Here is a 25828-nt window from a genome sequence, read left to right on the forward strand (position 1 = left end):
TATCCAATAAAACAACACCTACAGTAGACAGACGACAACTAAACCAAGGGGGGAAAAAAAAAAAAGCCAGTTGTCATGACACTGTTTGCCTAATCCAATTATACTTATCTCTTTTGCTCAGGAGAGAAGTGAATATTCCCCAGATAAATAATAATTGATCTAAGCCAATCATAAAATTCCATTTCCCTTGTCAGTGGTTGATTTCAGTTGGACAGATGCTTCATTCCCGGTCAGTTGGATCTGAGGGAAAATCTTCTGGGAGTTTTTGCTAAAGGTTTTGCTCACTAACAAAAAGAGACACACTGGCTGAAGTGCTCCCTTTTTCACTAGATGTTGTTTTATCTGCCTGTGGTGTCTGGAATTACTGTAGCCATTGTGTGACCATGAGGCGGATATCACTGACATTGTGAGGAGGGCAGACATTGGCCCTGATGAGGTAATTATGCCACTGACTTGACCAACATGGAACCACTGGAATATAGACTCCTTGTTATGTGAAACAATAATTCCTTTATTGCATAAGGCACTTATTTGTGGGGTTTTTTTTTTGTTTGTTTTTTTGCAGCTGAAAAATTCTTTCTGATACAATTAAGGGAATTCATGTCTAGTCCCCAAAAAGTGTTTTGGAGATTTGAAAAGATCATGATTTCCCACGTAAACAATTTAGTAGGTGAGTTGAAGGAAGCCACTGCTGAGACCAAATTCGTTGCCTACAAGATCAATTGGAAGAAATATCTCAAAGCACAGAGCAAAAACACAAAGAGGTATAAATCATGAAAGAAAAATTAAGAGACTTGGAAGATAGATCCAGGAGGCTTAACATGCAAATAATCGAAACTTTTTTGGGAGACCTATAGAGCAACTCAAATCTACAGACTGAATAGGCTCACTAAATTCTACATACGATTAATGAGCAAGGTAAAGCCTAGTAAGATAATATTCCCGAACTTTAAGGATAAACACAAAATCTTATAAGCTTCCAAATTTACAATAGAAGTGTCAGGTTAGCATTAAGTTTCTCATTTGCAATCCTGGAAAATAGAAAGATAGCTGGATAACATCTACAGATAACGTCTACAGGAGAGGAAGGCAGAGTGGAGGAAAATGAGAGTTTTCCAAAGGCTTTATTTTACTTGGGTGAGAGGAAAGGGAAGCAGAAAAGGGAGGATATAGCATCTTGATATGGAAGACAATGGGTCTTTATGGAGGAAATGGTATCTGATTTTCCAATAACAGCAGATAATTCTTTGTTTGTAAGCATACACATACAAAAAAGAAAATGATGTAATAGTGGACAAGAATGGAATGAATAGGAATTTCATCTGAGTAGCAGAAAAAGGGGGACAAGCACAACATAAAATGGATAAATATAAGGAAAAATGAAAGGAAAATAGGTATGTCTCTTGTTAAGTCAAATATGAATGAACTGAATTCTCCCATTACAAGACAAATTGTCAGAGATTGGGTTAAGTTCTAGTTATTTGCTACTTACAAGAAGCAAACAAAGTATAAAGAAAGCTTTGTGGTTAAAATATACTAGGCCAAGGCAAACGAAACAGAAAGCAGAATGGCAATATTAATATCAGGCAGAGTGAAAATTAAGCTAAAAAGTGCAGAAGGTAAAGGGGAATTATATGACAATAAAAAGGTACTATCCATGAACAGTACAGAGCAATCATAAACCTATAGGAATAAATTAACGTAAATAATAAATATATGAATCAGAACCTTAGAAATGAAAGAAAACTTGATTTAAAAATACACAGTTATAGTGGATAACTTTGATCTCTCTGTCAGATTGAGATATATGTGTAGTCAAACTAAATAAGGATAGAGGATAACCAAATAGTACAATCAACTTTTTTTATAGATGAAATATCTTTCAAATAAAAAACATCTTTCAAATAAAAAATATAATTTTATATTCTCATGGAACATTAAAAGATGATATGTCATGTGTGTGACTACAAGGAAAATCTTGAATTTTAGAAACTAGAGATTTTGTATGGGCTGTATTTTTATAATAATCCAATAAAACTAGAGATAAATACCTAGCTCTATGGGATACAATGAACATTAAACTTAAAGGAAATGTTGTAATCTTGAATACCTTCATTATGATAGAAAAAAGTGAAAAATAAAGGAACTTTATAAAAAGAACAATAAAATGCTAGGAAGATGGGAATAAAGATAAAAGCTAAAACTAATGAAACAAAACATCAAACAAGAGTAGAAAGAACAAAGAATCCAAAGTTGGTTCTTTGAAAGATCAAAAAAATAGATTAACTCATAATAAACCTGATTAAAGAAAAAAACCTAGAGCAGAAATATTTATGATATTTATGAAAAAGAAATACAGTAGTAGATACTTGCCTTTCCTGATATAAGACCAGTCTATAAAGCCACCATAATAAACTTATATTGGCATAGGGATAGACAAATAGATTAGTAGAGCAGACTTGTAGATAACAGTGTAAACAACAGTTTATAAACATGGTATTTCAACTTAGTCAAAAATGAACAGTTTAAAATTTGTTGATAGCCCAACTGGTATTCTGTTTAGAAGAAAATAAAATTATAATATTATAGCGTATACTTAGTGAAATTCCTGATTAAGATCTGAATGCAAAACAAACATCCTATGTGAAAATATAGGATACCGTGTGTATAGTTCAGGGGCAGGAACTCTTTTTAACCAAGGCTGGTAGCCCAGAAACTGCAAAAGAAAGGGACAGGCATATTTGAATAAAATAATCAAAAGCAAAGTCAAATACAGAAACAATAGATATAGAAGAATAATTATAATGCAGATGTTAGTAATTAATATCTATAATTTATAAAGAACTGTTAATCAGTTAAGAAGAAAACAGCAACTAACCCAATAGAAAATGGACAAAGAATATGAAGATGCAAGTTCCAGAAGAGCAAATTCAAATCGCCAACATTAAGAGCTGTCTACCTTACACATAGCCAATGAAATACAAATTTTGTTTAAATTAGCTACTGGTAATAATTTACTGGAAATTTATAAAAACTACAACACCTATTGTTGCTGAGGGCATGGAGAAAAGAGTATTTAACTGTATTAGTTTTGGAAAGCTATCTAGAAATATCTATTAAATGCAAAATACTCTATGTCCTAGCATTTACCCTTTGGCCTAAGAATTTGTCCCATGATGATAGAAAATTCCACCAGATGTAAGACCATATATGCAAGGATGTCATTGCCCTGTGTTTCATAGAGAAAAAACAGTTGGAAACACAGTCATTCAGGAGAGAGTTGCACAGTGGAATATTATGCAGCTACTAGAACATTTACATTTATGTATATGTAGATGTCTATTATTTTGTATGGCTATACAAACATGAACAAAAATGTGGTAGAACCTTCTTTAGGTTGTTAACATAGGTTTTCTATAAGATGGGGAAAAGGACCAAGAAAAAAGATAATAAAGTTTGTACTTAAGATGTGTATGATATGTTCACAATTATGCATTTATATGTGGTTAATAAATGTGCATATAAGATTTTTAAAAAGCAACAATGCATAATAACATTAAGGTATCTTGGAGGCCAGAAACCAAGGGAAACATCAGGGACTGAGCAAAAAGTTGAGATTAATTGAGAGGTAAAAATTGTGTGAAACAGCCATTACAAATAACAATGCATAAAAATTTAATAATACCTTCCTGAGACTTTTGTAATTTTTTAAACACTAAAAGGAAGCCAAATATCAAAAGACTATATAATGCTATAATAGTACTACAGTGCTTTATGTTTGTGGATACTGACTAAGGCTTCCAAACTTTCGTGCCACCCAAACTAGATAAGATCAAAGAGATCTCATAGGTGCCCACAGTATACTACCAAGAAATAGTAACCTATGGTTACTCTGGTCTAGTGACATAAGTAGTAATAAATACTTGCGAGGTGATGTTTATTACAAATATCTGAAATATAGAAATTGATTGATTGTTATATCATTTTCACAATTTTTGTTAATATTTTCTTCAGCCCCAGGTTGGCTCACTTATTTAACAAGTTATCTATTTAGGGCCTACTGAGTACTAAGGGGCTATATCTTTTGCCTATTAATAATTTACCATTTAGTGGAGTGAGACTTAAATATTACTGCACAACTGACAAAATAATATGTCAAAGTGTGGGTCATGGATTATATTATGGGTATGCTTGGACCTTTATTGAATTTCATTTTTTTTTTTTTGATAACAGAGGTCCAGTGGACACATTAAAATATGACTACAGTACCATAGTGTCTTTGCCAAATTTATCCATCTGAGATTTAACACTCTTCATGTGATGACATCTAATTTTAACGCACTTTAAGCTTGTCAGTGGTCAGTTTCAAAGCCATTGAAACCGTCAGATTGCAAGGGTGCCTGGTACCTACAGGTCTTGTTGCAGGACCCTGGCTCTATGAACTTAGTTTAGTTCTCTGAGGTACTCCTAGAGCTGTCAATATGAGGAGTGATAAGTAGGTTACCTTCATTGAGGTTTCCTAGAATGTAGGCAGTTGTTTGGGATTTAGAGAAGACTGTCATCAGGTGCCAAACTCTTCAATAAATATTAATAGATTACCTGGAGACTCTATAACTAATTCTGTTACAAAGACTTGTATCTGTGTATTTTAAAACCAAAGCTAGTATTGTCTTTAAATTCCAGATTTCCAGGGTAACAGGAATGCATATAGAAAATTCATTCAACCAAAATGCATTTGAGGAGTTTGGAATACACCGGGAACAAAACAATTATCTTTCCCTTCCTGGAGCTTACATTCTAGCTGGGAAAATAAAGGAGACAAAAAGCATAATAAACAGTTATGGTATATTGGAAAGTGATACGTATGTGACAAAGTAGAGCATTGGAGGTCGGCAAAGATTTCCCTAAAGGATTTTAAAAAGAAGGGGTGGTAATAGAATATGCTTTGGTTTGATGTAGGTTCCTTCATGCCTTTTCGATGTAATCTATTTTTTAAAATTAATATATTAGGGAACATACAGTATTTTCTAAATTGCTTCAATTTTGCCATGTGTCTGCCTGCCACAAAGGCAAAACACCATTGTCATGTAAACAATTCTAAGTAATTATTTTGTCCTAAAGTATTTGTTCTTAATAGCTTTTCTGAGCAATCTCTTCTGTTTCTAAAGATAGTTGAAAACAGTATTTTCAAGAATGGTTTTCAGAATTTAAATTTTAGTAGGTGGACTAAGTTTTGATATATCATAAAAAGGTGTTGTAGATCAGTGAATGATCATAGAAGATTTATGAAAACAAGGAAATTCAGGTTGTAGTATTTAAAATATATATACTAGAATAAAGATCTAAAGCCTATTCAGAAGTTGGAGAGGTTTCAGTTAGAGAAAAATGTCAGGAGAAAGTTTAGATAAGGGAAAGAATGTTGAGACTTAACTGCCCCTCAGAAGTAATCTTACATTTTCATCAGGTACATATATTTATGAGAGGAATTACTCTGACATTTTTGATAAGTACCCAACCAAAAATGTAAGTAATAGTTTGTCTTAGAGTCCCAAATAATGCTTTGTAGTGAATAGCCCTAATTCAGGACTGCAGTTGAATGGATCATTATTTCATTTTTAGTCTGGATTGCATGTTGCTGAGAGTAGAATCTGTATTTCTTTGAATTTCCCCATCCTATATCTCACTTTGTATTTTTAAGGGCAGTTAAGCACAGTAAATAATCTTTGCTCAGCAAGCAACCCACATCACCATCTTCCTGTCTGATGTAGCTAATAAATTCTAAGCAAACTTCAAACTCCTTGTGAAGCTTCCTAATGGATGCCTCACTGGACTGAAGAGCTTTTGGAAGCAAAATAAAATAATCATCTAAAGTTGAATGTTTTTGGATCAAGGTTACTAGGTCAACACTAAATTTAAAACCATTTTGAGAGACATTTTTTAATGGCACTTAGAAATTATGGCTAAAGATCAGGCTGTTACATGTGATGTGGCTCAGGTCCTTTGATGCTGAAGGTCTACAACTGACTTCTGTGTAAGATATATTTTTAAAAACGTTAACTGTGATTTAAAGTAGCAAGAGACAGTGTTCAGGCCAGGGAAAATAAAGTCTCCCTCTCCAGGTTTTTGGTTGAAATGGTTTGAGTTCAGTAATTTTATTGAACCTGAAAAAATATTATTAATAGCTGCCTTCACAAAGGGAAATAGGGAAGCTGGCCCCTGTCAATTCCTGCTTAGGAGTTGCTGAGATATTTTGAGATTGCAAGAAAACTGTGGATGAAATCCATACCAATTAGAGATCCTGTGTGTTTGGAACCATTTAAAAATGTTGTGCAGGGCTCAAAGGAATTAGTAAAGCTTACTGCAGTACAGCTACATTATTAATCTCCAAAGAGAATAGATACCAGATGTTCACAGTGCCCAGGGACACCTCAGTGTTCTTGACAGTCTTAGTCATATTGTCCTTAAATAGATTCAAATGCCTGAAATGATTATGGGTGATAAGGCTACACGGTTTGTACATCTGAACTAGTTAATCATTTTTTGAAGAAGTGCACTATTTTTGATAGGCAGGAAGAGTAAACATGATAAATTTGATATTTATAAAAAAAAATCTAAAGTAAAACAGTAGAAATTGTTTGCCTAGTTTAAAAATTTTTTTTTCAGTTGACCCAGTGATAGTCATATTCAGGCTAAGGGATTCTTTTTGTGTGTGCATGCTTAAACAGAATAAATTTATTTCTCTGAGTTCTGGAGGCTGGGAAGTCCAAGATCAAGGAGCTCACTGATTCAGTTCCGGGGAGAGTTCTCTATCCTGGCTTATAGTTAGTCATCATCATTTTTTTTTCTCTGATTTTTTATTGTGGTGAAATACACATAAGAAAATTAGCATGTTAACTGTTTTTCAGTGTACAGTTCAGTGGTATGAAATACATTCACATTGTTGTGCAACCATCGCCACCTTCCAATTTCAGAACTTTTTTCATCCTATAAAACAGAAACTCTGGACCCCTAAATAATAATGCCCCTTTCCATCTTCCCACCATCCCCTGGCAACTATCATTCTACTTTTTGTCTCTGTAATTTTGACTGCTCTAAGTGGGAAGTTATTATCTTTTAATTAAGTCAAATATTGTAAATAGAATGTAAATAATGAAATACGTGATATTTTCTTTATAATTTATTTAAGAAATATTTCCATGAGCTTGGTGTTGACATTGTAGTAGTTAATGAAGTAATCATGGTCTCATAGTATTTAGTGAAAGAAGCAAACATCAATCAAAAATTACCCATATAAGTAAATAATTGCAAACCATTATACATGGCTTGAAAAAAAAGTACTACTGGGTGCTGCAAACATGTTTGACCTGGGAGCCTGACCTAGAATGAAAGCTCTGGATTAATTTCTCCAGACATATTGACTGAGCACCTACTTTGTGTCAAAAAACAAAACAGATTACAATGGTCATTTAAAGCATTACAGCCATGACTCTCAGTTTGGTGGACCACAAGATATTAGGAAGAACAAACAAATTTAAAAAATATAAAAATAAAATATTCTTGTATTCTTCCTTCAAATATGGCTTCTGTTCAGTATCCTTTGGAGCATTTAAGTAATGCTTAAGATTTTTTTAACAGGTCTAAATATTTTTATGTCACTAATTTTATTGCAAAAATTTCATTAGGAAAGTAATATTGTGACATTTGAACACTTCAGAAAACACAGAAACATCAGATGAGTGATAGGGACCTTGATTCCAAATATCTTAAAATAAACCTCATTGTGTTCTTCCTGTAGCCTTCCTTCCCTGCAAGCTGTAAAAGAGTAGTATCTGTTCACTGTCTCTTCTTCACTATGCTTTCCAATCTAATACTCATTGTTGAAATCTGCAGTGTCTCTCAGGTCTTACTTAACTTGTCCTTTCTGTAGATTATGTGACTGCTGTCTGTCCTCCATCCTTAAGCAATTTTCTCTTTTTTCAGATTCTGTCCTGATTCCCTTGTCCTCTTCCTATTTCTTGAAATGCTCTCTTTTCTTTTCCTCTACTGACTCTTATTCTTTTGCTCAACATTTAAATACCTGTCTGGTTCTCCTCTCCCTTTATATTCATCCCTCCTACATATCTTTATCCAGGACCTTACTGTCTTTTATGTTTTGATGACTTTCCAGTCTGCATCTAGAGCTTGGCTCTCATTTCTGAGCCCACATATTCCTTTGTCTCCTAGATCCACAAGAAACTGATTTTGTTATTTTCTCTGTGAAAATGTATCTCTAACATGATTCAGCTAGTTACACAAGCTGGAAACCTAGTAATAATGTGATCCTGCCCTTCTTCACTGCCCTACATGTACTGCAGTCGCCAAAATCAGTAAATTTTGCTCTCTTGATTGCTCTGTAAACTCTCTCCTACTTCCCAGTCCCGTTAAAGCTTCATTATTTCTGTTCCAGTATAGTCTCTCATCTGATGTACACGTTTCCATGTTCCCTCTTATCCCGAATCCCTCCAGCCTGCTTTCAGAACCATTTTTCTAAAATACAAATTTGATCATGTTACTAGGCTGCTTAAAAGCCTTCAGGTGGACCCCAATCATCATTTTATCCAGAATGCCCCTTGCAGCAGTGCCACCACCATTTACAACTACTGAGTTCCTGGACAAGTAGATGAGAAAGCAGGGCAACCTGTTAACCAAAATAAAGTTAATTTTTGAATAGCACGTTGAATTTAAATTTTATTTGCATTTTTATCTGCATGAATTTTTAGAGTCTATAGGTTTATGCTAATTTTATGTATATTCTAAATTCCCTACTTTTCAAGATATATATATATATTTTGGTTTTTGGTTTTTGTTTTTGTTTTTTGAAACAGAGTCTCACTCTGTTGCCCAGACTGGAGTGCAGTGACACGATCTCGGCTCACTGCAACCTCCACCCGCCAGGTTCAAGTGATTCTCCCACCTCAGCCTGCAGAGCAGCTGGGACTACAGGCATGTACCACCACGCCCAGCTAATTTCTGTATTTTTAGTAGAGATGGGTTTCACCATGTTGGCCAGGCTGGTCTTGAACTCCTGACCTCAGGTGATCCACCTGCCTCAGCCTCCCAAAGTGCTGGGATTACAGGTGTGAGTCACCGTGCCTGGCCAAGATAAATATTTTAAGTATCATTTTTTATTTCAGATACCTCTTAATAAAGCTGAATGAAGCATGGGAGAATGTTTGCCAAAACCAGTGATTTTCTTTTTGTCATATTTACTCTTTGTCTGAACTGAACTAGTTTGCTTCTTGACACTACTGTTTGTTTGAAGTAATGAAATCATGTCATCAGCATAAAGGGGGACACATCCTTATATTTGCAATGGCAGGAGGGAAGAAATACAAGAAATTCTCAAACAATACCAAGCAAATATAAACTTGAAAAGTGGTCTAAGAAATTCCTTTCCACTGAACTAGGCAATGAAGAGACCATCCTAACCTACTGATTCTAACTCAGATGCCATTGCAGTTGTCATAAAAGTTTGTGTTAATCTCATACAGCTAACCCATAATCCATTTTTAGCCACAGAGTGAAATCTGAGCCAGTTAAAGCTGCTAAAACTTACACTGATTTTGATATTTTTATCATTAAGGCTTTTAAAATGTAATTGTAGTTAGTAGAAAAATTACGATGCCTCAAATTTGTTGCTTCTTCAAATAAAATATTAGATCAAGAGACTAATGTCTGCAGTTTATTAAAAAGAAATCTTACCTTCTTATTCAGGATGATAAACTGAGCATACATGTTTGTTTCCCCTCTCTCACAAGAGACCTCTTTCAAAATGAGAGTAAGGAAAAGAAGAGGAAGAGTAGAAGGAGTAAAAGTAGAAGAAATCCATTGCAAAGAGAATTGGAGTGGGGTAGGGAGCCTTGAATAGAAAAGGAAGCTCAAAGTTTTCCCAAGAAAAAAAAATGGGTGGAAATGTATTAATGGGTATGACCGATTAAAGAAAGCTGCAGCCCAAAATATGTGCAAAAGTTGTTGCAGATGCCCAGCAGAATTACAAAAAGGCTCGGAACTCAATTCTTCAATTTGCAAGAGCAAAATGGGGGCCTGACAACAAGATGCTTAACTGGAAGTCTAAAGAACAACTAGACTAGTTTTATATTTTCCTTATCTTTGTATTTAGAATGACAGATCATTAGTTACCCACAAGAAAACAAGCCTGGAAGACTGCTCTCTTAAGATATTAAACAGCCTGTCTGGGATAATTGGGCATGCTATTGAGGTGTTGATATTCCAGAGTAAACCATTCCCCATTGAGGTATTCAGGGAACCCCAGGATGAAACCTTGTCCATCAGCAACTGACGACAGCAGTCCTGGAGTTCCCAGGCAGCTTTTATATTCAGAGGAAAGGCTGGCTAAGGATACAAACCCATACTACATCTAATAGCAGAGAAAACCTCCATCAGATGTGTAGGATAACTGACCTTGCCTCCATGTTTATATAGGAACTGTTGATCAAAGATCCCCAAAGACATATGAAGGAAACCAAGAACTTGAAATTTAAAAATCAAGATAAGGAGAAGAATTGCCCCAGAAGGAGCAGAGATATTTTAGAGAATCATAGAAAAACTAAAATAAAACAACTCTCTAGTTAATATTCTCAGGAATATTTGAAAAGATACTTTGTTTATAAAATAAGATGATATGGTTACCAAGAAAGCCAGAGATCAACAATAATGTGAAAAAATAAGTTGTCAAAAAAAATACCTACAATTCAATGCCATTTATATAAAATTCTAAACATTTAAGACAGTATATATTGTTTCTGGATATAGGCATATGTAGAAGATGAATCAAAATCAGTGTGGGAATGGTAGGTAAGTAATTGTCTTTGGAGTACCAGGAGGCATAAGAGTAGGGAATAAGGTTAGAGGCAGGTCTGCTGTAATTGTTGGAGAAAGAGGGGAAGAAAGAAACCTGAAGCCAATATAGAAAACAAGGTAGTATCTGTGAAACCTGGGCAGTGAACATCTGTTAAATTGTGAACACCTAGTCTATTATTTGTATACTTTTGCATATGCTTGAAATGTTTGTAATTGAAAACTCAAAAAGTAAAACTTTGAATACAGAAGTTTGTACAGTTGTGTAATAAAGTCATAACCCAAACAAAAATAAAAAGAAGCGTGGCATGCCTTTTAACAAGTGTTGCTGTGAAAAAATGGAAAATTAATTTAATTTTTGGTCTCCTAGGATTGCTTGTTGCAGTAAGGATTTGACAGAATAATACAAATAATGTTGCTTAATTTTCAACTCTTAGAATCTATAGAAAAGCACGGAAGACTTAATTATGGTTGGTCTTTGGAATGGGGCAAAGGATAGGTGGAGGGAAGATGAGGGTGCCAAGGAAGATGAGAGTGGGGAGCCGAATGCTGTTATCTTTAGCTACTAAATATCTACTTAAGCTAGATATTCATGCATTTGGTTGTTCATTTATGAGATAGTTTTTTTGGAACACCTTTTATGTAGCAGGCACTTTTTTGGTTTGTTGCCAATGCAGTGGTAAATGAAACAAACTCTCTGCTTTTATTTTTACTTACATTCTAGTTCAAGAGGCAGACATTACCCAATGAGGTTTTCAAGAAATTAAAAATAACCTAAGTATTAAAAGATTGGAAAGGGGAATGGAGGGGAGATTATGTAGGTAAGAATGCTAAATCTTAATCTTTCATAAGAAGAAATCAATTCATAACGTCTAAAACGTCACTGTGCAATGATGGAAATGTTCTATGTCTGTGGAAATCTTGGTGGGAATATTCTATATGTATATCTGTGCTATCTAATATGGTCACCATTAGCTACTTGTAGCTGTTGAGAACTTGAAATGTGGCTAGTGTGACTGAGGAACTGTAATTTTATTTAAATTTAATTAATTCAAATTTAAACAATGACATGACTGATAACTACTGTATTGGACAGCACAGGTTTAAAATGAAATAAGAGACAGCAGCATAAGCATATTTTTAAAGAATTAAACAGAAAATCTATTTATCATGGTTTCCTGTGGGTATGGAGAAACTGACAGGGAATGTTTCATTATGAGCCATCTTGTTTGATTTTCTACCACATGCACATATTTGGTTGATTACCACTTAAATTTTTTTTTTTTTTTTTTTTGAGACCGAGTCTCGCTCTGTCGCCTAGGCTGGACTGCAGTGGCCGGATCTCAGCTCACTGCAAGCTCCGCCTCCCAGGTTTACGCCATTCTCCTGCCTCAGCCTCCCCAGTAGCTGGGACTACAGGCGCCCGCAACCTCGCCCGGCTAGTTTTTTTGTATTTTTTAGTAGAGACGGGGTTTCACCGTGTTAGCCAGGATGGTCTCGATCTCCTGACCTCGTGATCCACCTGTCTTGGCCTCCCAAAGTGCTGGGATTACAGACTTGAGCCACCGCGCCCGGCCGATTACCACTTAAATTTTTGGAAGACTATATTGCAACCAAATGGGTCTTTGAAGGGGAATAAAGAATCAGTTTTTAAGTGAGATACAAGTTATACTTGAAGCATCAGTTCAAGTGAATATTAAATAATTTGGCAAGAGTCAGGGCTGTAAGCTTCAAACAATTCTTGTTAGCAGGGGGACTACACAAGAGAGTTGGATTATTTATTTTGAGTTAGGTGATAAGGTAAATTGTGATCAGTAAGGTTAGCAGATTCCAGCTACAAATAATCCGAATACTACAAATTTTGAAATATGGCCTGGAATTAGAGAGCTGTGAGGACTGATACACACACAAATAAGGACCTATACCTCCAGCTTGTCTCATCAAAACTGTGCTAAAATATGTATCATCATTATTGAATCATCACCCAAACCTAGTGGGATTCATTGTGTTCAAACTTACTTTACATTTGAAAATAACAAAACATGTGTAATTACCTTTCAATTCAATAAGTTCTCATTCATGAGCAGTTTCTGCTAGGTTCTACAGATGAGTCATGTAGCTGACTACCAAGGTTTCTAATTTTTATTTTAGGGTGGGGAAGGATTAGGGGAAGTGGAAGCTGAATAGCAGTTCTTGTTAAATTAAGAATAGGACAATGAGGGCCACATTTTCTAGACATGATACAGATAGAATTGGCTTCAACTTGTTTACACTCTCTTGCTAACTTTAACAACATGTTTCACAGATTTTTTTAAAGAAGGTGAGATTGATTGGGATGGAGAGCTAAGAAAGTTTTCCTCATGAGGCAGTTGGCATGAAGCATTTAGAATTTGTCAACAGAATACTACTGGAGAGCTATGCCATTATTCAATTATGGGTTGGAGGGGGAATAATTATTTATACTGCAATCTTAAAAAATCCATTCTAGTGTAGATGATATAGCAAGCACCAAAGAAGCTACAACAACTAATCTGGATCACTTGCTCTTATATTTGAGACGAAGATGAGCCTATTCTGGAGTTGCTTCACATGATATGAGTAGTATGATATTATATCTGCAGATGAGTGTGGCCTGATAGGTGAATAAAATTGAGGCAGAACTGCCATATTTCAACCTGCCTGCTTCAGTTGTACTACATATATTTATTTGCTATCTAGAGATGGGAATTCTTTGAGGGGTGAAACTATTTATTGAAAATAAGGCATCCTTGATAATAATTGGCTAATATCTAAAATGTACAGTTTATATTATTTGAAATGAAATTATAATAGGCCTAATCCAGTCTCATCAAATAGAAACTAAGGGATGTATTGGGGGTGGGGTGAACTGACACTGCTTATACAGGTTTTCACATGACTTTTCTTTTAAAAAGTGCATGGAATGCATCCAAAACAAATAATGTTTTGTTAGAAGACCAAAAGGAAAATCCTAGAGAAAGGAGGATGGATTATCTTTCTTTAATGTCAAAACTGACAAACACACTCCCCTTCCCCCACCCTTTTGCTCAAGATAATTTTCTCAACAAGACGCAGATTGCTTCAGTCTTTGCCTATCACCCTTTGAAGCGCTTTCCTTATTATTAGGAGTGGGGGCAAGGTTTCCTTTGAGGATTTTTACAGCAGTGAAGAGCTCCTTCTTTAAATACTTTCACATGATGAGGGAATTCCGTTTTCAAAGTGCTGTCATCACTGTGGCTTCCCTGCCATAAGACAATTTATTATTGTGGGAAGGTCCTTCTTAGTTTGATTGTCATTAAGTACTTACCTTTCTGATGTACTCTTTGTATAGAATGTCACTTTTTCTGAGAAGTCTAGCAAAGCAACTCAGCATTCTCCTTTGTTAACCTTATTGGCCAAGTTAGTCATGATTCTCTTTTGAAATGTGTGTTCCACCACAGGGAGTTACAGTCTCCAGCGTGGTTTTTCCTGTCCATCTCCACTAATCAAGATTTGGGTTGACATATTGAATATTCCATTTTGAAAACTGCCATCTCTTCTACAGGGCAAAGGGAGATTGTGAGTTTTCGGAAGTTTTGAAATATCTTTATTTATTTTTATTTTTTGAGTGTCTCTTCTAATGTTTAAATAATCCCGTGGTAAACAACAAACTATTCAAGCATCAACAGTTTCCCAGAAACACTGAAATCTTTTGAGACCTGCACTCTGTTTCAACCTCCCTCATCCTGCTCTATTCTTGAATATAGTTTTCTGGAAAATCCTGTGCATATCTAATTCAGGTAGAAAAAATTGAGGAAGAAAGTAGAACATGAGAAGAGAGTCCTAAAGTCAGAGTATTCATATCCTAGCTTTGGTTTTGCTACTTACTGCCTGTGTAACCTTGGCAAATAACTTATCTTTCTCCTCCCTCCCACCCCCAAAACCTTGTAAAATGAGTGAACTATATGAACTTCGTGTTTCTCCTCTCCTAAATACACAAGAAGTAAACCTCTCCCCTACATAAAGAGGCTTAATTACAGTGATTGAGCCAAGTTGGGTACTGCAGTGAGAAACTAGCATTGACATTTCCTAATTTAGTCTGTAAGCAGTATGATTTTATTCTTTCTCTTTCTTGTGGAACTCTCTGATGTGCTGTAATTGTTGATCTCATTTGCTTATTTAAGGCTAACTGGAAATCAGTTTAAGAAACATTTGAGTTGTGCCTTTGTACTGGACACTGTGTTAGGCAATAAGAATACTCAGGTCAATGAGGTTAGACTCTGCCTTCAAGGTGTTCACTAACTAGTTAGGGAGGAAGGCATGAAAATAAATTACAAATCCAGGGTGATGTCTAGAACAAGATAAATAAATATAAGATGCAATGTAGCATAAAGGAAAAATATATGTGTGTATATCTATTTCTCTATACCTATTTTGAATTCTAGGAATAGGACTATATGGTGCTGGGGTAAGGTAGCTTTATAGTAAATTTAACACAACAACGAAACTCCTAAACCTGTTTGCCTGTTTACTACTAAATCAAGTGTGTCCCTCCCATAATATTAGTTGCCTTAAATTGCAATTAAATGAGTTATGCCCTTGAAGGTTAAAAAGGAAAATACAGAACGTTTTCTTTCTTTTCATAGATAAATGACTTTATTTTTCAATGTCCTCAAATATCACCATTAAACCTGTTTTCACTAGCAATTGGCACTTCTATTATTAACAAAGAAGAACCCCTAAATGTGTCAAGTAACCATTGTGAACCAAATATTATAGCCTGGAATATATTGAAATTCTCTTTAGAATTTAGAAAATGGGAAGATACTCATTTTCTTAAGAATACTAGTATGTCTCAGCATAATTAATTTTTGTGAAAGGGTATAGCCTGGAAGGTTAAGGTTTTCCTGGTGCTTTGTAGCAATTTTGAGCTCAAATCAAGGAATTAGAAAGTGTTAAAACTCTTGGTGTTAAATCTAGCACTGACTATCAATACTATACTCTTGCACTGTGGGAGATGAGGGAGCTTGGGGGATTTGGCTTAATCTGATTTGTTTTGTTTGAAACTGCAAATCATGTTGTTGAAGTTTGCATTCTGTTTTCTTTCAATAGATGTATTACCACAAAGCACCAGGTTCTTAACAGGCTTCTTCCTTTCTGAAGAAGAAAATTTGACTTGTAAAAAAAAAAAAAAAAAAAAATGCACCAGCACTTCAGCAATATCGCCCCTCTTTCATCATTTTGGGGATTCAGGCTTCAGCTCAGTAACTCCAGACATATTTTGGGAAAACATAAAAACATGCCATAAAAACATAAAAACAATAAAACCTGACTGTACACTCAAAACATTTGTACAATCTTATGATCCATTTACCATCAAGTTTCTTAAAGTGTGCATATATTTTTAAAATCACTAGAATAAATAAAAATTGGAACTAGATGCTCTTTGAGACAAGGTGCTACCCAGAGATGTCTGAGGACTGATGCTCTATGAGTCGCCTGTGAAGTGAACAAGCTTCTTGCCCATAAAAGTAGATAGATGCTATGATTTCCAGATAGCCCTTGTTCCAGGAAATTAGATGAGGATGGTGACAACAGGATAGTTGTTTTTTTAAAAAAATATTTTAACTATCTAAACTAAGTACTGAAAAAGCTTGCTTTCTAAGGAGACATGGAATAGTTGAAAAGTTAACAGCCAGACCAACTAATTGTGTTTTGGAAAACATCATAATGGAAGATTCTTAGTGCTTCAGGGCCATGCCCAGTGACTCTTGAAGACAAGAGAAAGAGTGGTGAGAGAGAACCTTCTAAGTTCAAGGATGCTTTAGAAAACTATTGGATGGTCTAAGAATGTCTCATGAAGCACCAAACCCCAATGCAACTGTAATCTGAATGTGAGGAAGGAGTTAAAAAAATTACTGTACTCTTGTAAAATATATTTTCCTTCAGCTTTTGACCTTTCTTTTTTTCAGGTTGAAAAGTTAAACATACACTAAGGATTTTCATTATTTGCTTAGTATTCTTTAAAATGCATTCTAACCCAAGGCTATGTAACTCTCGTCTCTGCTTTGGTTCTTGTGCCTGCTGTGCCCCAGGTTGGCCTTCATTCCATGATGTGATCAGTTCTGAGGCAATCACATTCACAGATGACTTTTCCTATGGGATGCACAGGGTGGAAACAAGCTGCTCTCAGGTGAGTTCATCCTTTCTGAAAAACCAATACGCTGCTCCCTCTGCATTTGCAAACACTTTCAGGACTCCTGGTTATGCTAAATATAGCAACTAAGGCCAAGTGACTGGTCACAAGAAGGACAGACAAGGTTGACGAAGTCTATATGAAGTCCGAGGGATGCCTATGTTCAGGTGTTTAGCAAGTCTAGTGGAATGTTAAGGCCGGCATGATAGCTCATGCCTGTAATCCCACACTTCGAGAGGGACGAGTGGGGAGGATCACTTGAGGCCAGGAGTTCAAGACCAGTCCGGGCAACATAGTGAGACCTCGTCTCTACAGAAAATATTTTAAAACTTAGCAGAGCATGGTAGCGTATGCCTGTAGTTCTAGCTACTCAGGGGACTGAGGCAGGAGAATCGCTGGAGCCCAGGAGGCTGCAGTGAGCTGTGATCATGCACTGTACCCCAACTTGGGCAACAGAGCAAGACCCTGTCAAATAAATAAATAAATAAAACTCCAGCCTGGGGAACAGAGCAAGACCATGTCAAATAAATAAAATAAAATAAAATAAAAGCCAGTTATTGGCTTCACCACTATTAAACAAAATCAGTGGTAGGAAAAAATCATCTTCAATTGGCTCGGTAAAGTGAAGAGTGGGCTGTTCCTGGGGCATATGAAGATTCATTATGTGGCTTTGTATAACCTGATATTTTTGATAATCTCCCTCTCCTTGCAGTTCTGTGTACCCACTGTTCAGTCAGAATGCCTTTAATGGCAGTGATCCAAAGACAATCAAGGAAGACCTCAGAAATGGCTTTTTTTATGTGGGTGTGAGGAAGGTGGTTGAAGAGAGGCTGTGGGAAGTGAAAGTTCAGTGGTAGGTCAGCTATATGAGATAAGGTAATTCCTTTTTTGCTTCTTCTCATATACAGACATCCTCATTTCCAATAATTTTCTAATTAGTTCTGTCCATCTGCTCTAACCAAATTAATGCTGGCTCTAAGGAAACAAATGAGCATGTGTTGAGGAGGAGGCAAAAATAGTTAATCTGACACCCACAATCGAGATACTTGAACTTGTGGGTATTTTGTGCTTAAACACAGAGACATAGAATTTCCATCTACATGGAATAAGAGCAGCTGCGTATTCTATGGAAGTCAGTCTTGTTCTTTTAATCTGCTTTAAATAAGTGAAATGTAAAGTTTGCAATATTGTGGCATTGAAAGTTATAGACCCCACAGGGTATTTTGTTGGGGAATCTGTTGGACATATCAGAGGTACAGGGGCATGATCAGGCAGCTGTAATAGCAAAGTGATTTCCATATGGGCCTCCCTCAGCATTCTTTACCTGCCCTTTATCCATTTTTCTTTAACCCCCTCCACCAGGCAGAAGATTTTTAGGGAGTAGGTGGCATATTTACTACCAAGTAGGGAGGGAGATTGGTTTGAACCTAACCATCTGATGAATTTTTGTTTTTATTTAAAAAAAAAAGACTGGCAAGTTTCCTGTCCTCCAAGTGTGAGGACTACTCTCTCCCTTGAAAATTAGACTTCATATTTTATCTGAATCACATTTTCAGCTCACTCTTGTTTCTCAGAATGGAGTCTCTGATGGTGATAGTGGAACTTTCTAGTGCTGGGTTTCACCCACAGAGGGTCTAATGTAATTGGACGGGTTTAGTGTGGGGAGCAGCATTTTTAAAAGCTCCTCTGGTTAATGCTCACAATAACCTTCTGAGGTAGGTACTTTTTTTCTCTGTTATGTTACAGTTGAGGAAACTGACGCACAAAGAGAACAATTAAACTTGGGTCAGTTTATGTGGCTTTAAGTGGCGGAGCTGAGACTTGAATTAGGGTACTCTCCAGAGCTCTTTATGGTGCCCAGATAGATAGACAGCTTGAAAAGAGTCATTAAAATTTAAAAATCCCATGATCTTCCAGCAGTTGGCTTAATGCAATTTAGTTTTGGGGATTTTTTTTGTTTGTTTTTTGTTTGTTTTTGAAATGGGGTTTCACTCTGTCGCCCAGGCTGGAGTGCAGTGGCACAATCTTGGCTCACGGCACCCTCCACCTGCTGAGCTCAAGCAATCCTCCCACCTCAACCTCCCAAGTAGCTGGGATCACAGGTACGCACCACCACACCCAGATAACTTTTTGTAATTTTGGTAGAGACGGGGTTTCACCATGTTGCCCAGCTGGTCTTGAACTCCCGAGCTCAAGTGATCCACTCGCCTCAGCCTCCCAAAGTGCTGGGATTACAGGCATGAGCCACCGTGCCCAACCTGCAATTTACTTTAAATTCAATTAAATTTGATCGATGATTTTATAACTGTCACAAAAAGGTAAACTATAAGTAGGATGGCTCACATTAATTTGTAACTTAGGTACACAATATTTAGTAAACCTCTTTTAAGACTTATCATTGTTTCTTTTCCTTTTCAAGCTACAAATGCTGTTACATGATCGTTTTTTTCTCGTTTTCACTCAGAACCCATTTTCAAACATTGAATCTTATGAAAACTAAATTTAAAAGCCACAGAAAAATGAAGCATAAGATATTAACTTTCCTCATGACCCTACTCTCCAATCTCTTTGTGACAAATTCTTATAATTCACTGTTGGAATAAACTTCTTTCTTTCTCTGTGCCAGTCACAGAGATAACATCAGTAATAGTCTAGGAAAGATCATTATTAAGATGTCCTACAGTGACCCAAGAGAAATGAAACCCACAAACAATGCCAAAATTAGGCAACATTCCTAAAAGAAGTCAAGCTAAACCAAGCATAGCTGTTGGCCCCGCAGTTAAAGCCCAAAGGTGACTGTTCCTGTTCTTTCCTAACAGTTGTATGATGAACCATTACTGACCTGCTCCCTTTTGACTTCTTTTTCCACAACCTTCACTTCTCATATTTAGAAAGTGTTTGACCCTTTCTTAAATAGAACTCTTAAATTTAAAGAAAAGAGGGAGAGGAATTTGTTCTGCTAAGGCATGTATGAAAATACATACTTTGGAGTAAAGTAAGTTCCACGTAGGAGAGAATAAGGTTCCAGCACTAACGAATAGTATGTGTGCCACACACTTGCCCTTGTGGATGGAGGAGGGGTGTCTGCCACCTAAGCACAAAAACAGCATACTGAATTCAAGTGGACTGGGTATCTTTCATTTCAATTTCTCTATCTTTTATTTGTGTGTTCCATGCACATTTACTTTCCTTTTGTTTTACAATTTTCTTTTTTTTTTAATTTTCCTTTTTCTCAGCATCTTTTTTTACCTTGACTTGATAAAATAAAAGATTTAATAGTTCCCATGCTAGAACAGTCACTTGTATTTTACTTCCTAGTTTCTCATTTTAGCACTATTTTTTCATTATCTCTTTATCTTTTTTTACCTTATAGTTTTTCAGTTCATGTAGTCTCTTCTCTTGCTCAGAACTTCTCCCGTTTATTTTATTTTATTATTTTTTATTATGCTTTAAGTTCTGGGAAACATGTGCAGAACGTGCAGATTTGTTACATAGGTATACACGTGCCATGGTAGTTTGCTGCACCCATCAACCCATCATCTACATTAGGTATTTCTCCTAATGCTATCCCTCCCCTAGCCCCCAATCCCCCGACAGGCCCTAGTGTGTGATGTTCCCCTTACTGTGTCCATGTGTTCTCATTGTTCAACTCCCACTTATGAGTGAGAACATGTGGTGTTTGGTTTTCCGTTCCTGTGTTAGTTTGCTGAGAATGATGGCTTCCAGCTTCATCCATGTCCCTGCAAAGGACATGAACTCTTCCTTTTTTATGGCTGCATAGTATTCCACGGTGTAATTGACAAATGGGATCTAATTGAGGTAAAGAGCTTTTGCACAGCAAAAGAAACTATCATCAGAGTGAACAGGCAACCAACTGAATGGGAAAAAATATTTGCAATCTATCCATCTGACAAAGGGCTAATATTCAGAATCTACAAAGAACTTAAACAAATTTACAAGATAAAAAACAAACCCATCAAAAAGTAGGTGAAGGATATGAACAAACACTTCTCAAAAGAAGACATTTATGCAGCCAACTTCTCCCATTTTTTAAGGGTTTTATTTTATTATTTATTATTATTATTTTTGCTGGTGAGATAATGTGGGAAACTTACCTGGTTTGCTCTCTTTCTAAAATTATTGTTGTATTTTTTATTTATGTGGCTTATCTTTTCTCTGGACTGAATTGCCTCAATATGTTTTGTGTTATAAAAAATCTATTAGATGCTTTTAGTGTGTTGTAGACATTTTCTGTTGGATATGTTATGTGGTATATTTCTCTCCTTTTGGTAAAGATGGAATATCTAAATACAAAGAACCTTTAACTGCCAGCTTCTACAAATGAACTGAGCTTTCATGGACAAAACGTAAATCGACTCAACCTGATCAGCAGTTTGGCAATATGGCAATATTTCATTGTTCTTTTGGTTCCTACCTAATTCTCACTTTAGTGCTTAGGATTCTTTTTTTAAAAAAAATTGTGGTAGGGATGACACCATGCATGCAGTGAATTAGGCTTCATATTTGCATAGGAATTGTAGACTCATTGGGAGCCAATATCCTACCACCTCTTTACAGTACATTGTAAAGAGGTTTGTCCGTGTGTCCAGTGGCTTCTCAGATAATGTTTTTAGTAAATTTTTACTGAGAGAGTTAAGATTGGTTCAGTCCTGTCACTACTTTTTCTAGAAGTCTTGCAGTGAGGTTCTTCTAAAAGAATTGTTGTGTTGGAAATAGCACACTGCCTAATCTTTGCATTGACAGCACTGAAAACAAGCAAGGGTGGGAGAGATTCTTCACTGTCTTCATTATAATTGCTGCCTATGGGTACCCTGTTATATTCTGATTTTGGTTGCAATTGTATTTGTTCTCTTTTGTTATTCCACCTACTGAATTGAGGAATTACATTTCAGTTATCTCTTCCAAAGAGGATCTTCATCTTAAATTTACTTACTTTGGTGGGCACATGTATTTTCCCTCCAGCTGCAGCCATTTTGTAACAATTTTCAGCCATAAAGAATTTTCCTTAATTTAATTTATATTTTCAACTAGTGATAAAATACATCGCTTCTATTCCAGTTTCACTGACTACTATGAATAATTATTTGACAGCCTCTCCCTAATCCTCCAACCCCAGCCTGTTAAGCAACACTTTGTCAGGAGTTTAAATTCAGTGCAAAGAGGTAAGATTTCCACAGTTTAACCTGTAGTTCAGTGAAGTAAGTTCCTTCTAGAATACTTGGGGAATTCGTCCCTCTTCAGATCAAAATTCTACATCTGGAGCAAATGGGAGACTAATAAATCACTTAACTTTTTGTAATATTCTTTGCAGAAACCATCGGATCTCTGAAATTGCCCATGTTGGAGTCTATTTATGAGTTCTGCTATTACTGCTTGAGTCTATGGTGTAGTCCCTTAAGTTTGTTTAAGATCATTATTAATTTGTTTTAAGTCAGCGAAATCAACAGAAAGGTAAATATGCACCAATAGAAAGTATTTTTCAAAAGTTAAGTAGTTTTTGGTAAAAACCCCAAACCTTATTAATCTTCTACAGATGACAACTCACATATTGCTGATGATTAAAGATACACATATGTTACAATAGGGCTTCAGACTCACAGCCCATCTCTCTTTTTCTTGATCTTTCAGTAAAACCATAATGCTAAACTGGTGACTTCACAGTCATTTCCTTGGCAAAAGATTAATATCACAAGCACAGAGGAAAAAAGCCCCCACTTACACACAAGTGTCTTCAATAACACTGGGAGAAAATAGAATACTACTGGCAAAGTAAATTGCTTTTCTTAAAACTTCCCATCCTGCCCCATGTGCCCAAGTGTAAAAGCTCTGCTTTGAAAATGCTTCATTTCATAGATCAAACACTTAAGAGAAGATGACAATAATAAAGCCTGAACATCCTAGGAATAGCTAGGAGAAAAACCTCTAAGACAGTGGGAAATACATCAGTGCAGAAAAATGTAACTGTGTTGAATACACTATTTGTGTTTCTTATGTATACAATTGAGAACTGCAGTCAGATTTTAAGGAATTATGTTAAATTTGATGCTCAAACACTTATTTTAGGGGGGTCCTTTCCCTTGGTTCTCTGCAGATTCTTTAGCTGCCAGCATTTCTGAGTAGGAGGTTTAGGTGACAAAGGATTCTTGTGAGAATTCAAATTTTTCCTTTTAAACAATCATCTGATGCTCTTCAGAATGAAGACCAGAATATTCAGGTACATTTACCTGGGAAATAAAGAAACACATAACCATTAAAAATAACGTTCAAAATGCACACTAAAGATTCTCTCCTGAAATAAATCATTAACAGCAGGTCTCAGAGATTTCTTCATCGGGCAACCAGTTTATTTCAGTTACAACCAATTGTGCTGAGAGACCCTAACACATTGCCAGTTGGCTGGGGCCTGGGAGGCAGAGCTTGCAGGCAGCTAAAAGAAACAATGCATCCTGGCAACTACCATTTATCCTCCCAGCCTTCCCAGGACTAGAAGCTGCAAAGAATGGGCTCCATGCGCATCCTCTCAGGAAGGAGCCTTTAAGGCTTGTGCGCTTTTCAAAGAAACCAGGTAACAGTCCTTTCTGGGAGACTAGGTTTACCTGGGAGGAGGCACGAATGGTACTGCATGGTTAGGCTTCCCTCAGACAAATGACTTTGTTGACAGTGGGGTGGGCATGTATGTGGTGCCACAGATACGGATGAACACCTTTCTATGTTTTGAGATGATGCTACTCCCTCAGTAACTTAAGGCTGCTGTGAGTCTTCCAGAACACCCTGTGGCAAGTATAATGAAGCCATAACTATCATTTTCAGGGGACTCAATCTGTTTCTGAGGATTTTCTACCTCCATCCTCAACCCATATATTTGTTAGCAAATGGTTTTCATTGTCTTTTTCTAACTATAATTTCTCTTCCTCACTTCTCCTTTTTCTTTTGCCTTGTATTAGGGACACACCTAGAATCAGTGTTTTCCTTTCTATTTAACCAGAATACTAGTTCCAGATTAGCAAATGAAACTATAGGTTGAAAACCCAATTCAACAGATTCAATTACTATAATTTGGATTTTTAAAATATGATTTGGGAAATTAAGACCGTATAACTTATTCTTAAATACCTTCAAATATATTCTTACTATGCTTTATTTTTGGTGTAGAATAAATAGAAATATTTTCTAAAGATGCTCAAGAGATTATTAGCAAAGGCAATATCACTTATTTTTCCCAGATAGCTGCATTCTCTCATTAAACACACACACACACACACACACACACACACACACCCCTAAGGCTTGTAGGTATATGAAAACTTCATCTCTTAACTGCCAAGTGTTCCAAGTGCTGGAGCTGCATCTGAGATCAGTAATTGTGCACACACACTGGTCACCGAGAGCACTAGTTCCCGTTGGACAGCACCTTGACTATTTTGGCAGGCAGAAATGGGTGTTTTCCTGTGTCCATTGGGCAAGCATATGTATTTTTACTGGTTCATCTTAGCTGTGGATGCCTAAAAATTTGGCATCAATTGTTTATAGAAAGGAAAAGCAATCTGAGCTGTCAGCCTTGATATTACCTAAACCTGCATAGAATGTGGTAAAATAATACAAGATTTGTTTTTTAGGCCTGTTTCATATTTTCTAGGCAATAGATCAAATCAGTTCAGGGTTCATTTTTAGCTCTTTAATAAACTGACAGAGTTTGCTGGCAGCGAAATGAGAATGCACTTTTAACATGGAAGTGCCATACAGTCAAAGTTGCTATTTCTGCTATTTATTAATAACTAGGGAACGCTTGAGAATTGAGCTTAGCATGTTCAACAGCGAAACTAAGATTCTAGTGCTTTTCATTGTAATGAGCGCCTTCCCTCATTTTTCTCTCTTCATCTCCATTTGGTATCTCAGCCCCAGTCCCTTGTCAATTCATACTCTTCCCTTGAAACTTGTGTTTTATACACCAAACCAGCACAGTGAGAATTAACGAATCATTGATATGCTTTTTCTCTCATACTCTTACCTAAATCATGACTCTTCCTTGTCCTCAAAATGCCCTCCCCTAGAGATACACTTCCTCCAGATCCTTATTCCAAAGTCACCCCAGGTAGGCCTCTTCTCACCACCCTAACATTTCATATCACCTTCCTTTTTTCCTCCCTTAGCATTGCTTTCTACCTTCCATGCTTTATAGTTCACTTGTTTTCTTGTGTACTGTTTGTCTCTCCCACTAGAATGTAAGCTCTATGAGGCCAGGTATTGTTGCCTGTACTCCAGAGTGTACAACAGTGCCTGGCATATAGCAGGCACTCCATTAATAAGTGAATGAATGGAAGTCATTTACCCCAGGCTTTGGCTTCTTTGTTCCATGATAAATGATGGATTTTCACAACCTGCTTGAATATGGTGCACCAGTGTCTCCATTTCCTTCGCCCTGTCCCTGCTGGAAGAGGGTAGTTGATATCTAAGTGTGACATGTACCTTCATTTCCTGGAGCTGAACCCAGCATCAACGCAGTTAGTGTAGGGGTATTCACTGGGCCAGCCTTTTTGGAGAAACTTTCTCTGGGCTGGATTTCTCTCAAACACCAACATGATGCTCCTTCTGCCTCTGTCTAGACCTTATGTCTCTTCTTCCCCAGCTTTTTGAATAGTCAGTAAACTTGATTTTAGCTAAACAGCTTATTCCTTTTCTTTATATTATAGTTCATTTGGATAAAGAAGCCAACATGACACTCTACTTATTGGAAGCCAGGAAAAAAACAATTGTGTA

The 25828-nt window shown here is 36.3% G+C and overlaps 1 protein-coding gene across 4 annotated transcripts in view; it reads left to right on the plus strand.

Moving 5' to 3' along the window:
• The window catches only part of MSRB3 (methionine sulfoxide reductase B3), a 195425-nt gene that overhangs the window by 165253 nt on the left and 4344 nt on the right, over window positions 1-25828 (plus strand). For all 4 annotated transcript variants that reach the window (XM_025402403.1, XM_025402405.1, XM_025402404.1 and 1 more), the window contains one exon: window positions 16950-17047. In XM_025402403.1, the coding sequence (XP_025258188.1) occupies window positions 16950-17047 (98 nt within the window). The remainder of the gene's footprint in view (window positions 1-16949; window positions 17048-25828) is intronic.

This window comes from Theropithecus gelada, chromosome 11 (genome assembly GCF_003255815.1).
Source record: "Theropithecus gelada isolate Dixy chromosome 11, Tgel_1.0, whole genome shotgun sequence".
In the NCBI taxonomy this organism is placed as follows: Eukaryota; Metazoa; Chordata; class Mammalia; order Primates; family Cercopithecidae; genus Theropithecus; species Theropithecus gelada.